Source organism: Aulostomus chinensis, chromosome 15, assembly GCF_037954235.1.
Source record: "Aulostomus chinensis isolate RoL2024-O1b breed Wild chromosome 15, RoL_Achi_v1.0, whole genome shotgun sequence".
Classification (NCBI taxonomy): Eukaryota; Metazoa; Chordata; class Actinopteri; order Syngnathiformes; family Aulostomidae; genus Aulostomus; species Aulostomus chinensis.
In genome coordinates, this window is record NC_141334.1 from 10,752,640 (window position 1) to 10,771,715 (window position 19,076).

General features: G+C 41.5%; 1 protein-coding gene across 2 annotated transcripts in view; it reads left to right on the forward strand.

Moving 5' to 3' along the window:
- The window catches only part of LOC147248655 (serine/threonine-protein kinase DCLK1-like), a 44,238-nt gene that overhangs the window by 9,564 nt on the left and 15,598 nt on the right, over positions 1-19,076 (forward strand). For both annotated transcript variants that reach the window (XM_086179440.1, XM_086179442.1), the window contains exons 4-5: positions 7,000-7,099; positions 11,012-11,113. In XM_086179440.1, coding sequence (XP_086035566.1) covers positions 7,000-7,099; positions 11,012-11,113 — 202 coding nt within the window. The remainder of the gene's footprint in view (positions 1-6,999; positions 7,100-11,011; positions 11,114-19,076) is intronic.

Here is a 19,076-nt window from a genome sequence, read left to right on the forward strand (position 1 = left end):
ACAGCCTTTTTATGTACTGAATACTGGTTTCATTGCTCTATGCGCTCCTAAAGAAGCAGTATAAAAGGTTTTACAGAAGAAAAGTGCAAATATTTTGAAAATGGTTTAACAAAACAATGTCAAACTGTGGTACTTATTTTGTGCAAAAGGTAGAAGACCTACCACTACCAGAATGCACTGAGTAACTGACTTAGTTTGTTCCAGCTGGCTTTGGTTGGTCTTTTGATTCAGGACCACTTTTTGGTCCAGTTGGCTTCTGAGGTGGGCTCAAAAACAGCGCAGTATTACAAGAAGTATCTGAATTGAGCTGAACTCAAATGATCAGGGAGTTCTTTGTGTGTGTGTGTGTGTGTGTGTGAGAGAACCGGGGTTCATCAAGCAAATTATTAATTAAAAGACATTTTTCATTTGCACACCAGCCAAGTTTTAATGAACAAAAACAAACCAAAGCACAGATTGCTACGACAACATTGCTCTCGGATGAACAGGCTTCTACACAACGTTAGCCAGTTCTTTGCAAAGAATGCCAAAGCTATGTGGTCATATTGATTATTGATTAAGGTCCCATCTTGGCCACATACGTGTCTAAAACCGCAGTCTTAATGGAACACCAACTTTTTTTGGGAAATAAAGTTATTTTTCTGTTCACTATCTTTGCATTAAGGAGCAAGAGACCTGCAGAGACTGGATGACCGCTAGTTAGCTTAGCTTAGCTTGACAAAACAAACAGTTTGAGTTAAGACAGCAACTGCTTATAATCATGCCAGATAAATGAAGATCCTGAAACTTTCCTACTTGATGATCTTTGATTGCAGTATGTTAACACTTCCACCCACTGTCATTCATCATGCTAAGCTAACTAGTGCCCTACTAACACACACGCATAGGAGGGAAGGATATTTATCTGATTGTCTGGCTCTGGGGGAGATGGCTAATAAGTGTATTTCCCCCAAAAAGTTGGTGTGTTCCTTTACTTAGGAACCATTTATGTCTCTCTTTATACAAACATCCATCTGTTACTGTCAGTATCCATCTGTCTGTCTTCGTCGGTGATAAGTGTTGCAGAGCAGCTCAGGCAGCTGCAGTTGATTCAGCACTGTGGACAGTTCCTGCTAAGCTCCCCTGGCAGAGTGCAGCTACAGCTCATCCCTCCAAAATGTGCTCTTTCTTTGGGCAGGATTATACTGACCTCACCATGTCCTCTATGTAACTACTGTGAGTCTATTGTGGTGCAGGAGATTAGTGGTTTTGTTGCTTGGCTTTGTCTCAGAACTGCTCCCTCTGTTTCTTATCAGAGAAATACTAAGCAAACAAACACACAAACAGGCAACACACGTTAAACTGCAGCAGGGTTTTAAACTGTATTTCTTATTTTACATGTGGCCACACACATCAGTACTTCACTTACCACCACCGCTAAAAAAGGAGGAGCTGACGGAGTAGACCTTAAATCTGACCGGGACAGAAATAGCCCATCTAAATGAGCAGTGTTGTCACTGTCGATTTGTCCTCAGCTGCTGAGTCACAGAAGCTGCCGCCGAGAGCTGAACTGAGCTCAAAAACCTGTGATTTTGCACCAGCAGTTTTCTCGGTGTGTGTTGCTGTTTGGTATCGACCAAAGAAAACATTGCTTTGCAGGGAGGTTTTGTCTGCTGCTGTTGTCGACTGACTCAAATTAAACCACATGTGGCTGTTTACATGTCTACCATTAGTCATCTGCAGCTCTGTCTGTTTCAGAGTTTGACCCTTGAATTCGTATCCTAGTTGTTAAATCCACTAAACTGGGGGGAACATTTCCTATCTGGATCACTTTTGTGGTTGTATAAAGACGAGCGGTGTTGAATGGTGGCTGCTGGGTCTCTCCACATCTTGCAGCTGTGAAACACTGCCACCATGTGGTCTAACAGATATTTCTACCACTTTTTGAGATCCACCATGGAAGGCATGCAAATTTAATCAGAGAACCATCCAAACAAAGCCAGCAGGTGTCCTCCGTGTGATTCGAATTGAATCTCACAGAAAAGTGAAGGTTGGAACAAAGACAGTGAAAATATAGATGTAAAAGGGAGACACTGACACTTTAGTTACTTGAATCAACACTAGGTGTCATAATAAGAACACAGTCAGGTTTACTGACTGTTGTAGCAGGAGGAGATTGTTACATCTGTATGAGTACTTTTACTGCCCCTGAAATTATTCTTTATTTCATGCCGAAACATCAAACGTCGTCCCTTTTACTATATATAGCACATGATTGACAGACCCTCCTGGCTGTCATGGTGGACAACAAGATGGGGTAGATTTGGCAGGCATGTTTTTCAATGTTTTTCTGCTCTCAGCCACAGTAAAGCCTGATCTCGATTATGTAAGAGCAGATTTCTCATTTTATCCCAAAAGAATGTGCATGAGGCAATCATGAATTTGCTCCTCTGCTCTTTTCCACCTCATCCTCTCTGTGTGTCTGTTTGTTTCACCCTGTCCTTATTTTAGCGGCAGATGTTGTGTAACTGCGCTGATTCGGTGCGAGAACGGAACACCAGAGACATCAAAGCGGCTTGTTTTGTCATTGGGAAGAAGAGCTCAGAGCAGCAGGCAGGAATAGATCTGCTCCTCTGGTGCTCTTTTTTCCCCTCCATCTGTTTGTTTCCTCTGTAATTTGGAGGATTTGCAGACTTAGTTTTATATTCTTACATTTTTTACCATTTCCCTTTCCTTTCTGCCATTTGTATGCCTTCCTGAGACTTTTCTGTTTTTGCATCAACTCGGCCATGTGCTTCTTGTGTGTTAATGACACAGTTGTGTAGAGTATTGTGCCTGTAGTAGATCAAATATGAAAGCTGAAGCTCTCTATCACAGCAGTCAGTGGCACGCACCAGCCATGCAGCAATGTCTAGAGGGCATTATCACCATGGCAACCATACTTTTCACACCCTTCTCAGTATACAGCGTATTTTGCTCCATAATACTCTCAGCTTAAAGGCTTCCCTGTGCACGAAGGTTGCCTGTCCTTCCCTCCCATTTCAGTTCTAAACACACTCTCTGCATGGGTTTTCCTCCCTGTGCTTCTGTTTCTATCTCGGGAGAACGTCTCTTTCCTGCTAGTTTCCTTTTGCAGCATCAGCTCAGACTCGAGAACATAGTCAGTCTGACTCAGAGCAACAAATTCATCACATCCAACAAGAAATCTGCTTTGACAGGCGCGACGTGTGAACAGTCATCCAAAAATGTATTTAAAGGATACAAAGGCAAATGATTCAAATGACATTTTGAATATTCGTCTCTCTTTCTTAGTTATATCATGGTAATTTCAACACCCTCAGGGTTTTGGACTGACCTTTCATAGAATAATCAGAGTTTCAGCACAAGTGGAGATGAGCATCAGTTTTTGGCAAGATAAGGTGAGCATCTGTGTACCAACCTTAAAGGTCTGGCCATTCTCACAATAATAAGGTTTTCCACAGTTCACTCCCTTGAAAGTTTAGAAACTGATCTATCTTCATCGTGCCTTAACAAAAGCTACAGGAGCTGAATATAAAAGTTTGTTCCATGAGATTAGATCTTTTACTAAACCTTATCTTTCCCGCAACAAAAACAGCCAGGTCTCAAACCAAACTCAGAGCTCAGTGCATGAATAATATCAAGCCGGGTATTGAAAAAACAAAAACAGAACAGCTGAAGCCTGAGTGTTTGCTCATCAGAGATGGTGCTGGAGAGCTTTGGATTGAATCGTTTGCTGCAAAGAAGCCTGTCCTTGTCTATCTTAAGCATCAGGGAGGTTAAAGCTTGACACATTGTTCCTGGCAGATCATTCAAAAATGATTCACTAGACATACTTTGTAATTCAGGGTGACAAGGTGAAATAACAGCTTATAAAACGTTATTGTATATTCATCCGGTCCTAGGAACCATTTGACTTTTATAGTTTCTTTCTTCTCAAGTTGTGAAATTGATTCGCCGATATGGCTGGCAAGTATTTCTTCAAGTACAAGGTAATAAATAATAACAGAAGAGTGATCGCGGTCCCAGATATCTCGGAGGCGTTCTGAGGAGCAAAGAAAGGATGAGAAGTTTGAACAACGTTTTGTCTGAATCTTTTTTACAAGGCATTTTAATGATCATAGAAATAAAAAAAAAGTATCAAAATCACTTTTTCTGCTGTGCTACTGTGCTATTTAAATATTTAGTAATATTTATTTTCATAATTGGCAGAGTTACACTGTTCACAGGATGTTAGTTTGGTGTAAGTGAAGCAAAAAAAAAAAAAAAACGAGGCAGGGACAGCCGTGCAGGATGTGTTTACTGGTCCACCATTTAGTTGAAGTTTTAGCCCTCAAAGGGAAAAAGTTTGGGACCCCTGATCTAGACCTGTTGGCTTGGCCTGCATTTTATAAACATGTTTGATAAGACAATTAAATAAAATGTGTATCATGTGGCAGTTACTTGCATGTATGATTTCAGCTATAAGGAATAAGGTGGGTCCTTGACAGTGTACATTAGAAAACAAATAGATGTTAATGCAAAGATGAAAATAATCTGGAATTACAGTGAAAATCAAAGTAGCTGGACATACCTGTCAGTCCTGATACTCCGGGGAAGTGTTAAGTCTTCCAGAATCAAAATCATCTTGTTAGAGTGTCGAGCCGCTCACCCCTGAAATAATCGCCTGCACACTATCAGGGGACAGTCGGGAACAAAGCAATATACACTCCGTTATGAAACAACAATCACTTTCTCCATCCCTCATACATACACAGTCATCCGTGTGAGCCTCTGTGGAAATGTGTAGTCTCATGTGATGTGTGGTTAAATATGCACAGACACACACACACACACACACACACACACACACACACACACACACACACACACACACACACTCAAACTCAGATGCTGAACCTTGATTTGAAAAGTTAAATGAATGCTCTCCACAGTGAGTCAGAGATTAAACTTGTTTTTTGTTACCTGGTGGCTCATTTGGAGTCTGTGGGGGGTAAAATAGGATCTGCCTTAACACACACACACACACACACACACACACACACACACACACACACACACACACACACACACACACAGAGTGTCATCCTTGCTGTTGATAATGGTGTTATTTCAGATTTAACTTTCTTTCAGGATGTTGATCGGTGGCTAATAGGAATCTAAAAGGATTATTGAATGCCAATTACCATGAAAATGTAATAATGATAGTTTTGTGTTTATGTGCTAACTTCAGGCAGTGCAGCCTAACTTATCATGGCCCTTAATAGGTTTTCGGTGTTATTTTTATCATAGAGAATGAATGAACTAGCATCACTGTTGTGAAATGTAATTTGTGGAGGTTTGGGAACGAGATTTGATGGTTGTCCTGTGGGTTGTAATTATATTTGTTTGAGTAAACTACAGTTCAGATCAGATATGGAATCGGTTCTCATGCAAATCAAACAGAAAATGATAAACAGCTGTGTGTTAGCCTATTTGGATGAGTTTATTCAAGGAAACAAATCATTCCTGTAGTGCAGACAAAATAAATTAAGTTGTGATATTTAATTTGTGAGAAGGTAAATTTTAGGAACAAAAGCTGATTAAAATTCAGCAGACTTAGCATTAAGGGACCTTATCATCAAATCTTGACATTTAAAGTCACTATGTTTGATGTTCTATTGAAAGTGTGGAGTCAGAGAGTAACAGTGACTCATGGCAATGACGGCTGTTTGTCTGACTCAGACTAAGTCTTAGTCAGTGCTGTACTTATTCAACATTAAAATAACACGGCAACTTTTTGGGAAATGTGCTTATTATCCATCATCTTTAGGGCAGACAAGCGGATAGAGAACTTTCTCTCCTCTCTGCAGCAAAACACAGCTCCACACCACCAGACAGATAACTGCTAGTTAGCTTAGCTACTATGAATGTTAGCAATCATCAAGTATACATATCTGTTCATATCTGTCTTTGCCTGCCTGCCTTTTTTTTCCACAGTAAATGTTAAGCACGGACTGAGTTCTATTAATTACAGCAAAGACATTTTTGGAGAAAAATGTATTCAGTGACTTTTGAGTTAGCTTTCTCTACTGCCCTGCTGTTAGCGTTCATTGCAGACATGCTAACTAGCAGTCCTCCATCCTGTTGGGGTCTGAGTGGAGGGGGGGGGGGGGGGGGGGGATCTATGTTCATCCATGTTTGGCTCTAAAAATAAATGACAATAAGTACATTTCCCAAAAAGCTAGTATGTCTGTATAATATTTGATTAATTCTCCTCCAACAAGAACATTAGGAACATACACTCCTCTCTATTTTCATTATAAAGTACCAAGGGGGGAACAGACCTCCCATTTCTGGCTGGTGATGTCCTGTGCTTGTGTTGCAGCTCACCAGCACACGAGTGAGTCAGCACGGTCTCTCTGTAGTCACTGATAAACTGATTCAATGCAGAAACAGCGCAGCGCTGCAGCTCAGAGACCTGTCAGGTCTAAGCTCAGATATCGTTTGATTTGGTTTTCTGGGCATCAGTACACATGCCTTTTCACCTGAACGTAGGAAGTTATGCAACAATGCAGTGTAGATCACAGCATGTGTGAACTCTAGTTGAATTCATTCCAAAATACACGATCCGGCAGAAAAATTGCTTGTACAGAAGGCCTGGGGGATGAAATGATACCAACGGAGATGTTTCACCAAGAGCAATACAGGTATTTTTGTGCTCCCTGCCTGGCTTATAAACAGCCTATTGTATTCCTTGATTATGGAGCGTAATACCAGCCAATCACATAACAGCTGTGTTGTTTGGTCGCACCCTTGACATGTGACACAGTCATTGTGGTGATAATGGCTCATAACAGAGAACGCACCTATGTGCTTGTTTGGCTTTTTGGGAGGATTTTATCTGTCTGATAAATGAATTGGTTATGACACAGTTCTGCCACAATTATTAACAGCGATATGTCTGTTTATAAATATGGGAAAAAAAAGATTTAAATATATTTGTGTCTTTTGTGTCTCCAGGTAACGTGTCTGCAAGACTTTTTTGGAGACGAGGACGTATTTGTGGCGTGTGGTCCAGAGAAGTTCCGCTACCAAGATGACTTGATGCTGGATGAGAGTGGTGAGGCCACTGATAACTGGAATTTTCATTCTGTTTCCTCTCTTCCCTCTTTCCTTCCTTCCTTCCTTCCTTCCTTCCTTCCCTCTTTCCTTCTTTCTTTCCTTTGATCATATGCGAGCAATTTATCATAATAATTCAACAAATTGTGGTACAGTTACAGAGATGCACAGCTCTGTCGACTCACGAGTTCTAAAATTGAGGGAATATTGAGTCTCAAATTAATAATGCACTTTGATTTGATGTTCATAATTTGCTCATTTCAGTAGTAATGAAGACAAAAACAATTCTTTTCCATTGCCTGTTTACGAGCACACACAGTGAAGGGCAATAGCCTCAGATGATGAATATGACTTTTATGATAATGCACTTTTCAGAAAGTTCAGACTCTTTAGGATGTTGTGGCATGGATGGAGGGAGGATGTAGTCGTCTGTGGTGCTCCCCTGAGAGGCAGAGAGGGTGGAGCAGCAAGCAGGACGACTCTGAAGGGTGAATTGGCGATAATTGGGAAGAAAAAAACAAAACACAGGTCATACCACCCAGCCCTTCTGTTCTCTCTGGTGTTTGACTGTTTGACCGTCTGAAGGATTATATGAAAAAGTTATGAGGCTGAATTTCACCCAGCTTGGTCGAGGGGTGTCATGTGGGCAAACGGAGAAAATCAGCATTTCTTTAAATTTGGCTGAGTCTGCCACGGCAAAGATAAGTGCTTTCCGAGTTCCCTTTAGTTAATCAGAATAAAATGATCTCCATTCAGACTGTTAAAACTGAATCAACGCCCTCTCTCAGCCTTGCCTCCTGTCGTGCTCCATGTTTTACAACACTCATCATGCTGCTCTACTACTCCCTGTTCCCCCTCTACGTCCCAGCCTCCTGGTTCAGGTGGCAAAGGACTGTGCAAACTGTCCAGTTCAATACGCTCCATTGCATCTTTTCCTCGCTTCTCTTGTCTCAGAGGAACAGGTCCTCTTCACTTAGTCATATTCTAACCTATTATATATTTTCTTTGCTTTTGCTCTTCCCTGCCTGTCTCCTCACCACGGTCGACTGAGGATAGATTTCTGTCCTCACTTCACCCATCTAGCCGTGTGTTGCTGTCTGTCTCCCTCGTCTGCTGCCTGACTCCTGCCAGTTAGCACTCATCTGTATTCATCTCTATTGCTGAGCTCTGGCTCCTGTTCAAAAGGTTTATTAAATTCATTTGTGTTCCTTGTATCCCTTCATCCATTAAATAATGTAAATCCCACCCATATCGCCACTTCCTTCTCCTTTTTTTCTTTCCCTTTCTCTTCCTTCTACCCTCTCTCCTGTAATTTAAAAAATGTCATGGCTGGCAGAGACTTTAGCCAGTTTCTTTTGTAACTGTCCTCTTTCTTCAGAAAGACCCCTCAGCAAACAACCTCGTACATGAAACGAGGCATTTAAAGATCATATTTTTAGAGTATCTGTATTTTCATTATTGCTCATTGTCACCATAAAAGGTTTTTCATGATCAGCTGTGAGGATCTCTGCAGCCACTTAAGCACAAATTATATAATTTCCCATCCCATAATTACATAAGGGTTTGCATGGTGTCACTGTGCACACTTCCAAGTTCTTGCACGTCCACTGTCTGAATCCTACTGCCTCCTGTCTATTTTGGAGTATAATTGGAATGTTACCCACTACATTCCTCATTCTTCAAGGTTGAATAAACTACTACTTCTCCTCTTTTTCTTTTTTTTTTTTTGCATTTGGTGGCAGCAGCCTCTTTTTCAATTTAGTTTTCGGTATCCCATAATCTAAGGTCATCTATGTTTATTTGTCAACGGTGAACACAGGGGCAGCTCAAATTAAGAATAACATCACTTGTTTGCTCAGAATTTTAGCTGCAGGGGATGAAATTCACTTCCAACAAATTAGTTTGAAAGTACAATGAATATTATACTGTTAGTGCTTCTATTAAATATGAGTTAAACATGCATAAATGAGGTGTAAGTGTCATCATCTAAATATGTCTTAGACCAAGACCAACTGTTGTAACTGCAAATTGCATCATTTTGAAATTCAGCTGTTGGAAAACTTCCATTTAAAAGTATCAGTTAGCTTCAGATAGTTTCTTCTTTTCTTCCTTAAATTGTTGTTGTTGTGGTTACCAGGAGGAAATTGTATTGATTCACATTCCTTCTCTAGAAGCTTACCTCGACCTTCCAGACAGACAGAGGAGCAAAGCAAGAAACCAACAGGAAGAGAGAGACTGTCAGTGTCGGAGCTGCAGACGAGTTCGCCTCCTCTCAGCATCACTATAATTATCCCCTCTGCCTCAGCTCTGGCACACTGTCATCATGTTAACACTCTGCATTGTACATTAATCACCGGGCCACAACGATCACCACACAAGCGCTGAAGGCGCGCACGCACACACAAACACACACACACACACACACGTGCACACACAAATAAACAAGATGTACCTGGGGGAGTCATCAAAACACCACCTGCGTGTATGTATGGGCATGAATTATTGATCTACTTGAACTGAACAATTCAGTTCCATTGAAAAACCCGTTACAATGATAATGGGGTGTTTTTTCTTGAGCTCTGTATCAAAGACATATATTCTACAGAAGTCTGTGGAATGTCATGTGTAGACAGGACAGCTCTCCAGCCTCACAATGATTAAGTTAAAATGGCATTTGGACACACAATTAGCCTTTAATAGATTGTGCACCATCCTGTGATTTGGAAAGTGCAATCGGCTGTGATGCGATTTGAATTTGAATTTAAATTAATTGCACAGCCTTTTATAGAATGATACTGTGTGACACTGAGATAAAGGGTAGATAAACCAGAAGGAGAGCAAAGTAGGTCTAGAAATATTTCAGAAACTTCAAATCTCTAGATCCTCAACGATGCACGTATTTGTGTGGAACGACTAATATGCAGCACTTGGACTTACACATGATATACATATGATTTATCTTCTTCAGCATTTATTGTATCTCTATGGGTCACTGTCCAGATGCAGTGTTACGAGCCTCTGCGAAAGTGATTTGATCTGACTTCAAACATCTTTTTTGAATAAATTAATAAATAAATAAATAGGTTGTGCAGGAAACAGACCGCCAACCTCCCAATCAGAATATTCAGTCACATGCTGTGCATGTGCTCGCATGTGTGTGTTGAAGGAAAACAAAGGCTAGGGACTATTCAAGTTACACTGCCAAATGCACGTGCTGGTGCACATGTACTCAAAGTAGTAGGGTGTTTTGATGAGCCCCTGTAAACACCCATCGTCTCATACACGTGCAGGCAGCGCCACACATGGCTGAGTAGAATCTCCCCTCTCTGCCGGTCTAAGAGGGATAATGAGCTATAATGAGGCTGGTTAATGAGCGGGAGAGGAGCAAAGTTTTAGGGATGAAGGAGGCAGGGAGGATGCAGAGTACCATCACATGGCTCATTTATCAGCACTGTGTGTCTATAAGATATCAAGACCTGTATGAGTCATGGCTGCCACTCTGGAAACGCCACAGTAAGAGCGTTGGGAGTGCGAGAGCAGAGGAGGTCAGTGCTCATTATTTCAGGGGACCTGGAGGTAAGAGCTGTTACAGCACATTAGTGGTTTGCTCGTTTTCCTTGGATCAAAGAGGTCGAAGTCAATCAAAATATCAAACAGCCACTGTTCAGAAATGCCATTAAATTTTAAATGTTGGCCTGTTAACAGAATTGACATGTTGCAAAGTTTCATGTCTTTGTGTGTCTCAAAATATCCCAGTGTTACACACTTAACTAGATCAGTTCATCATTATAGATTTAAGATCCTGGATTTGTTCCATATATTGATTTTGGACGACTTTTACATCTTGTCAACCACTTAAAGTGATAAATAAGTTTCATATTTCTTCTGAAGCCTTCTCTTTTTATATTTGCAGAATGTCGTATAATGAAGACCTACGGGAGGATGTCTGGCTCTTTGAGCAGGGGTTCCCCCAGGACCTTCAACCAAACACGCCGCAGCAAGTCCCCTGCATCAGGTACATCAATTAGTTTCTCTCCTCTATTCTTCTCTTAATTGTGGTAGAACTGTGTCATTGGACCTCATTCTCGAAGTATTCTTATGCATACATTTATTCTTAGACACTATGTTTCTCTACTCCTTTGCCTCTTTTAACATTAAAGTCTCTGCAAGCCTGGGTGAGTAGGAAGGTGTGAGGAGCATCGAGTCCTCAGGTTTTCTTGTCTGTGAGACTAAATCGAGGGCAAAGTCCTGAAATGTTTAAGAATATTTTAAGAAAGAGGCCCATTGTCTTGTACTTGCTTTTCCACCACCTGGTACCAGCTCCAGTCAGCTTGACATGCTTTTGGTACTGGAATTTTTCACTGCTCCACTAACCATCAGGGTGGCAGGCCTTCAGAGCAACTGTCATAAACTGTGGCGATGTCATCTTCAATACGACGCAACAGTTTCGATAATTATTGAATATTTTACACTTCGTATCAGTGGCTGACATCACAGATGGTTCGACCATTATTATTTCACGGTCAGTGTGTCCAAAACAATACAGCGAGAGAAAAGTCCATTAATGTACCAAACACATGATCCGCATCTCTGCATAGTGCAGAATAAACAGAAAAGAACGTGGCCTATGTGTCATCTGACGACTGCTGCAACAATTGCCATTTCTCTCTCGCTCTCGCTGAGCTGTTCAGAATGAAAACAGAGCGTACAGCGTCTTGGAGGAAGATCAAAAGGTAAACCTTGTTTAGAAAAATGTCAGTGCTTAACATAGCTTTCACACAACTTTAACTCTTTGGTAACTTTGCCGGATAAGTCACCTTCACGTGGCTTACATTTGATCAGCAAATTAGCAGGTTGTGACGTCTGTCTATCTTGTATTCAGTGTAAAAGCTGAAGTCAAACGTAAATGTGAATTTAGAATATTCCTTGACAGCCGTAGTGGGATTTGCAGGCAGCTGTTTAATGGAGTTGTATAGTGAACTTAACAAATCTGCAGTGTTTTTATGTCACTTCTGAGTATCAGCTCAGCTTGCTTGGAGAAGTACCACATGATTACCTGCTGAAAATCAAAAAGGGCGTGTTGAGCCAGCACATGCAGTTCTAACCAGCTAATGTGTCCCTGCATGTATGTGTTCATTGTCTAATGCCTGATAGACGCAGTTGTGAGATGTTTGTATTCTAATAACTCCTTCTGGGATTGCTGAGTATGTTCAAGCTCATTACTTAAACGGCGTTGCAGCAAATGAAAATGATATGAATAAACACTGCAATCAAATCAGAGCTCTGCAGTGTGTCTGGCAGTGTTTACTGTGTGTTTGTGTGTGTGTGCACGTCTTGTTGCATGCAGAATATGAATTAAAAAGATTTCACAAGGGAGCGGAGAAAAAGGCAAATGGGGAGAACAGGAGCGAGGATGGGAGGGAACGGGGGTGGGGGGTAGAGGGCTGGTGACTCAATCCTGCAGCTCCTTCACCTGACATATAATGAAATGTAATGATATAGTGAGAGCTAATACTAGTACCTGCTCTACTGATGTCTTGTTTATGCTCTACTATTAATGCTAAACGCAAACGTTATTGTGATTCATTCATTTGTGAAGTTAGAGGCAGGAATATTCAGTCTGGCTCAAAGCTGATGAGGACTTGATTGTTTTGGAGCTTAAGCAAACACCGTGTTGTTCTTTTCGCGATTGCACAGCTTGAGCTTTGGCTGCGTTTAAAACACCCAGTGAATGCAACAGTGCACTTGACTTTTCATCCTATTGTTTTGCATAGAGTCTTTCTGGATCGGGGGATGATTTCAAAGGTGATGCAACCTACAGAAACTCCTTCCACCTGCTGTTGAAGCTCATAAACATGTACAGACATAAACATCATTTTTAGGATTTGCAACAGCTTTGTAACGTCTCACATAGAAGACAAGCAGGATGTTTTGTGTTGAGCTGCGGATGGAAGAGGGTGGGGAGAAACAGGGAGGAACAGAAAGTCCTGGATGCTGATGGTTTGAAAACTTTGGGGGAAAGGTTATGAGAATGAGTCATACACTATCTGATCTCCTTGGCTGAAGCAGTCTGGAATGAAGGTGTGTGAGAGAGAGGGAGAAAGAGAGAGAGAGAGAGAGAGAGAGAGGGAGAATGAGACATGGGGGGGACCACTCGTCTTGGTTGCCATAGAAACATAGCACAGTTAGGTGCATGTAGCTACAGACACAATAGCCTGTGACATCCAAATATGGGAGTGACTTCCTGTGAAATGGCCTGCAGTGGAGCTGACTGACGCTCGGCCCTCGCTTTTTCCCTTCTGAGAAATGCTCCCCTGCTGGCGGCACTTCCGCCACTTAATTTCAATAAATGTTCCCGGAAAGCACGGCACCGTGTTCATCCTTGAAAACATCATCATTTTGTTTGAGGAGAGTTTATAGCAGAGCAACGAGACAAATAATTGATAGGTTTGCTGTTTGACCTCGACTGTTTGTTTTTCATTTTAACATCACGCCGCGCCTCCTGTCCCCGAGTCAACAACTGAATGACTTTGTGGAGGGACTCCAGTCTCACCACTGGTGGTCAAAATAAACATGAAAAGAAGAGGCTGGAGCGGATGAGTGTGTGTGAAATATATTATGATGTTTCCGGTGAAACCACATAGGGCTGAACGCTTAAAAGGCCATTCTAAATGATGTATGTGGGGCAGCAGAGAAATCCTAGCCACCTATTTGTGTCCTACTGACCTAAGAAAACATATGTTTGGTACTAATGTTTTTATTATAGTTATTTTTTTCAAAGAAATGTTGAACACAGTCCATAGTCTGTCAATACAGGCAAAGACGCAGCCCCTGCTAGCATTTATAGCTGTTAAGCTAACTAGCAGTTGAGGGCCTGGACCTCTGTAATGCATTATTTTATTACCTTGAAGCAACATGTTGGTTGACGCCTTGTGTGTTAGCATTAGCATGTCTTTGTCCTTACGGGTTGAAATTACAGTTGGGAAACGCGGGTTGTCTAATGGGCCTTGGCCTTTAAAAAAAACAACAACTCAAAAACAATAAAACAAAAAAGTTGGTCTATGTAGTGGTAATAAAGATCAAATATAATGTGCAGCTTGAAAGCCATGAACTGTTCAGAGTGATGTAGTTAGATGATCGATTATTCATGGTGTGATCTCATCCCTGATGTCAGAGGAGCCTTTAATCTCAGCTCTCTGAGATGAAATGGAAAGTATGGACACCAGACAATGTATTGATGTTTAGAAACCAGCGCTACTAGAATTTCATTATTTCTCATCCACCCTGTTAGAGCACAATAAAGAACTTCATTAGTTTAAAATCTTGCTGCAGGTCTCCTTCCAGCAGCTTTGATGTTTTCCATTCGGCCAAAAAGGGCGTTAATAATATATATTTTTTATCACATCCAATAATCTGGCCAGGAGGCGCAGTGGAGAGGGGATGTGGAGCGTAAACGGTGACAGAGAGAGTGAGACGGGAAAGTGAGAGACGGGCTGTCAGACAGCACCTGGTGTACCTCACGGTAGTGTGTGTGTTTGTGAGTGTGTGTGTGTGTGTGTGTGTGTGTGTGTGTGTGCGCACGCACATGTTCGTCAATGTGTGTGTTTGCAACTGAGACCTTGACACCACTGATGAACAGAAGTGTATGTTTTTGGGAGTTATTGATATTTGTACATAACAAACAAAATTTTATGCTGACTTCTACTGATTTTATTACAAATACGAGACAAAATTACTGAAAATCAAACCAAAATGGCAAAATATATGATGTCTGACAGAGGTGCAAGGACATTCGTCTTCGTGCCTCACACGCACAATAATGTGTCGTGTGTGTGTGTGTGTGTGTGTATAATCTGTGTATTTCAACCAAGGCGTTTTAAGGCCTTCAAAATATGCACTGAATGTCTGAAGGAGTATCATTGTAAGATCTAACAGGAGCCAGTGTTTGTCACAGTTTTCCCTAACAGCCTGTTTGACCCGATAATCAAAAAAAAGAGGTTAGAATCAAATCCAAACTCTCAGTTCTTCGTGGTCAGTGTGACAAATTGTCAGGATTTACAAGAGAGGAGCCAGAAGGCAAAGATACAACATGGCGTTTGTGTGAGTTTGTTGTTGCGTCTTCTCGGCTTGACGTTGTCACCACTCAAGCATCAATCTGTGATGAACTCATGACCCCAATTATAGACACACACAGACCTCAAATGAAGTGTGAAAACAATTTTTCACTCAACATAGTTTCTCTGGCTGTCTGTCTGTGCAGATGCCACACGTCAGCTTAAGTTAACACAGAATTGGAGTTGGTGTCAACCAGCCAAACTCTGACACTTCAGGGTCACACCTCCCTCTTTTTGTCATGAGCAAAATATCGCAGTGACACCAGAGCAGAAGGAGAGGAGTGCAGGATAGACGACTCAACCATAATCTTAAATTGAGGGTGTTACAGTGCTTCCTGAACACCTCAAGATATCTGAAGCCTTCAGGACTTTTTTTCCCCGTGGCAGAGAATCTTCTCAGGGAGAGAATAAAAGACTGTAAACAAATCCCAGTTGACTTTCATTGACATTGTTCCTGTGCTGCTGCTGCTGCAGCTGCTGCTGCTGGTATGAACATTTGCCGCCACCTCCGCCACCACGTGAGATGTCATTAATGATTTCTGTGTGGTCTGATTGCCACTAAACAGCATCACAGCTCAAAGTTGCTCAAAAAAAGTTTGCTGAATTTTATTAAACTCTCTCTCTCTCTCTCTCTCTCTCTCTCTCTCTCTCTCTCTCTCTCTCTCTAAGCTAAGGAGGAGGAGGCAGTCAGTCCTTCATAGATTCTGAAACTTCTATTGTTTTGTTGACCAAACATCCTTGAGAGGAACGGCTGCTATTTTTAACTGAAATTCACCCAGATTAACATCTCGTGGAAGCATGCTCTACATTCCAGGCCTCCTTCCTCCTCATGGTGTAGTTTAGAAGATAGTTTGTAGTGTTTATAGCTCAAGTGGAGGAGCTGGTACCCCTTTTGTTGGAATGATGCTTCGGTCCCCTTTCCCCTTATGTCCACTGATGGGGCGCAAGACAGAGAGGCGTGTAATTTATACTTCTCTCACAATAACTGTGTTGAACACAGCAGTTTAACACAGAAGTTTGTGCAAATAATGTTGGAAACCTCCCCCACGTTTGTCTGTTCCTGGGTTGAGATGATTTGACGCACATACAGTGTTTTAATATATATAAGATGTCATATTTTTGATAGAGTTAGACAGTTTTTAAACTCAAAGCCATATTTCACCCAAAAAGAGCATTTTGTACTTTCAAGTACTCACACATACTGTAGGTGTCTTGTGTTTAGAAAGATTCTTTTTTTCCCCTCCTGTGTCACTGATTTGTGACTTGCGAATGCAGAAAGAGCCAGTTACATGCAGTGCGTGATACATTCCTTTTTTGGAAAGCTCAGATCAAAGTATTTGTGGATTACTGAGTATACGGCTGGATAAAGATGGTGGGGATTGTTCCAGATTATGCACTCGAATAATTGTAAATGCATGTTTTTCTGCAGTTTTGCTGTTGTTAGCCGTCAGTTGCCATGAACTTCAAGCTAAATATACGTGGCTGGCTCTTTCTGCATTCCGATATCACAAAGAGATTATGCAGGAGGAAAAAAAACATCTTAGTAAGCTTGAGACACCTGTTTGTGAGCGCTTGGAAGGCAAACTACACTCTCAAGTGAAGCATTGCTTTAAGAAAGAAGCATCACTGTCACAGAAGAAAGAACAACAGAGAGTTGAGATCTGTTAGCAGCTCTGTGAGCGACTGGAAAATAGATTCCAAGCAGCTCGACAGTGTCTGTGGTGAGTTGACACCGTGAGCTGCTGAAATGATCTCATGATCAGGCCTTCAAACCACATACAAATGAATCAAACTTGGTTCAGAATATGAACAATTAACCACATCATTGTCTTTTAAGAGCAACGACTAAGTAGGGTTTCATAAACCCAAACCTGCCTCCAGTCATGGGATGATGTTGCCACCAGTGTAAACATCAACGCAGCCTTGCCATTTAATTGTTTTTTTCTTTCAGCCTCTGTTATTTAGTTTTGTCTCCGCTAATATTTGTCGTGCTGCGTGTACTTATCACTTTACAGTCGAGAACATTTGTACCCTTGCAGATCAGAAAAAGACAAACATTAAAAGACTTTGACAACAGCTGGAGCTGGAAAACATATCATTTATGACTTGATTATCAGAAGTCACAATATTTAATCTATTGATTCATGTTCATGGTGGCTTTGAGACTGAAGCAAACAGCAATAAATCCTGGATTTACTGGATATTGCATGACAGTGAAAGTGACAAACAGATATGCGGAAGAAGAGTTTTACCTCCACAGCGTAAGAGACAGACAGAGAGAGACGAGACTTCAGGACGTGTCTTGTGATCTGATTCTAACAGGAGGCAGCGAGGACAGGGCCAGCTGTACACTTTGCTTGGTTGTGTAAGGTGTGGTACATTTCTAATGTTGAATTCCTTCTTAAACGTGATGTAAATCATTGTTTGCGATGATGCTCCAAGTTTACGGTCCATCAGACTTCCGGTTGGATTCAGATTCTCGTACTGAACAGTAGTGAAACACGGTGGTGTCAACATTACAAGTCTGTATCAGCAGACGTCCAGAGTTCGTTGCATTCAGATTGAAAAGCTAGCTAAGAGCTTTAAAGAATACAAAAGCAGGAACCACTGGTGAAGGGCACTTGTTTCTGCTACAGTCGTAGGCCCGATACGTAGCGGCACCTAGAGAGTCAAGTTAAAAAAAAAAAAATTGTAAAAGGTTTGAAAACTCATGTCTATGGACAGTGATCAATACTTTAGATTCAAGAAGATTAGGAATTCTTGTGCCGAGCCCCGAGAGTCAGTAGATTTAAAAGACAACAAGACAAATAAATAACAAAAAAAGAATAAAATAGAAGCAGTGATATAATGCGATATAGAAAAAAGGCAGAACAATTTTTCTGTATGACATTATACACAATAAAATATACACATGGCCAACCCCAAACACCCAATGAGATGGTGTTTAAGTTGTCAGGATGGAACTGGAGAGATGGAGCATGAGCCAAGGAAAAATCCCTTATGTTGTGAGGCAGATTCAGGAATTTTTTCGACCCACTTTTTTAAAAAATAGAGAGAGCAGCCAGGGTGAGTTTCACAAGGCTTGTCGCCCCTGGCTTTCATCTCCTGCACTTTCGCTCTTAATTCAACCCTGACGTAATGTACTCTCCTAAAAAGAAGCCGCCAAAAAATAAATAAATAAAAAAATAGCATCTCTCTCTCTCTCTTTCTCTTTCACTCTCTCTCACTCTCTCCCTGTGGCTGCGTGCCGGTGCGCGTCACCGTGTGCGCAAGCGGCGTCTCTCCGCCTCTGAGCGTCCGTGTACTACAGCGCGCGCCTCTGTCTCCCCCATTCACCAGTTTACTACCACACTGGGACGAACCGCGTACACTGAGCTGCTCCTCTTCCTCTTCTTCTTCTTCTTCTTCTACTACCTTTCTGTGGATTATCACTGTGCTTTTCATCATGCTGGAAGTGGAAGGTAGGACCCTAAAACGACGGTTTGTTCCGTCACCTTCACGCGTTCTCGGTCGGATCATGTGTAGATCTACATTTTTGTTTCGCGGGTCGTTATTAACGGAGGTGTCACGGTCTGATGTATCGTTACCGTAGGGTGAAGCCGGGGGGAAATGTTAACGCTCGCGGTTGTGTAACAGGGAGGAGTGTCCGTCCCCGTGCGTAACCCGTGATGCTGAATTTTCATCAATGAAAATGTCCAGGAATCATTAAAACAATAGCGCTCGATTCATTTTGAGAAATCAATAAAATAAATAACTATACTGCCGTATTGTATGATGCAGCGGAAGCCGGCGAAGCTATGGTTTTTTTTTTATTTCTGCTTGTCTTTAATAATTCAGAAAGTTCTTTGATCTCGGTGGGACATA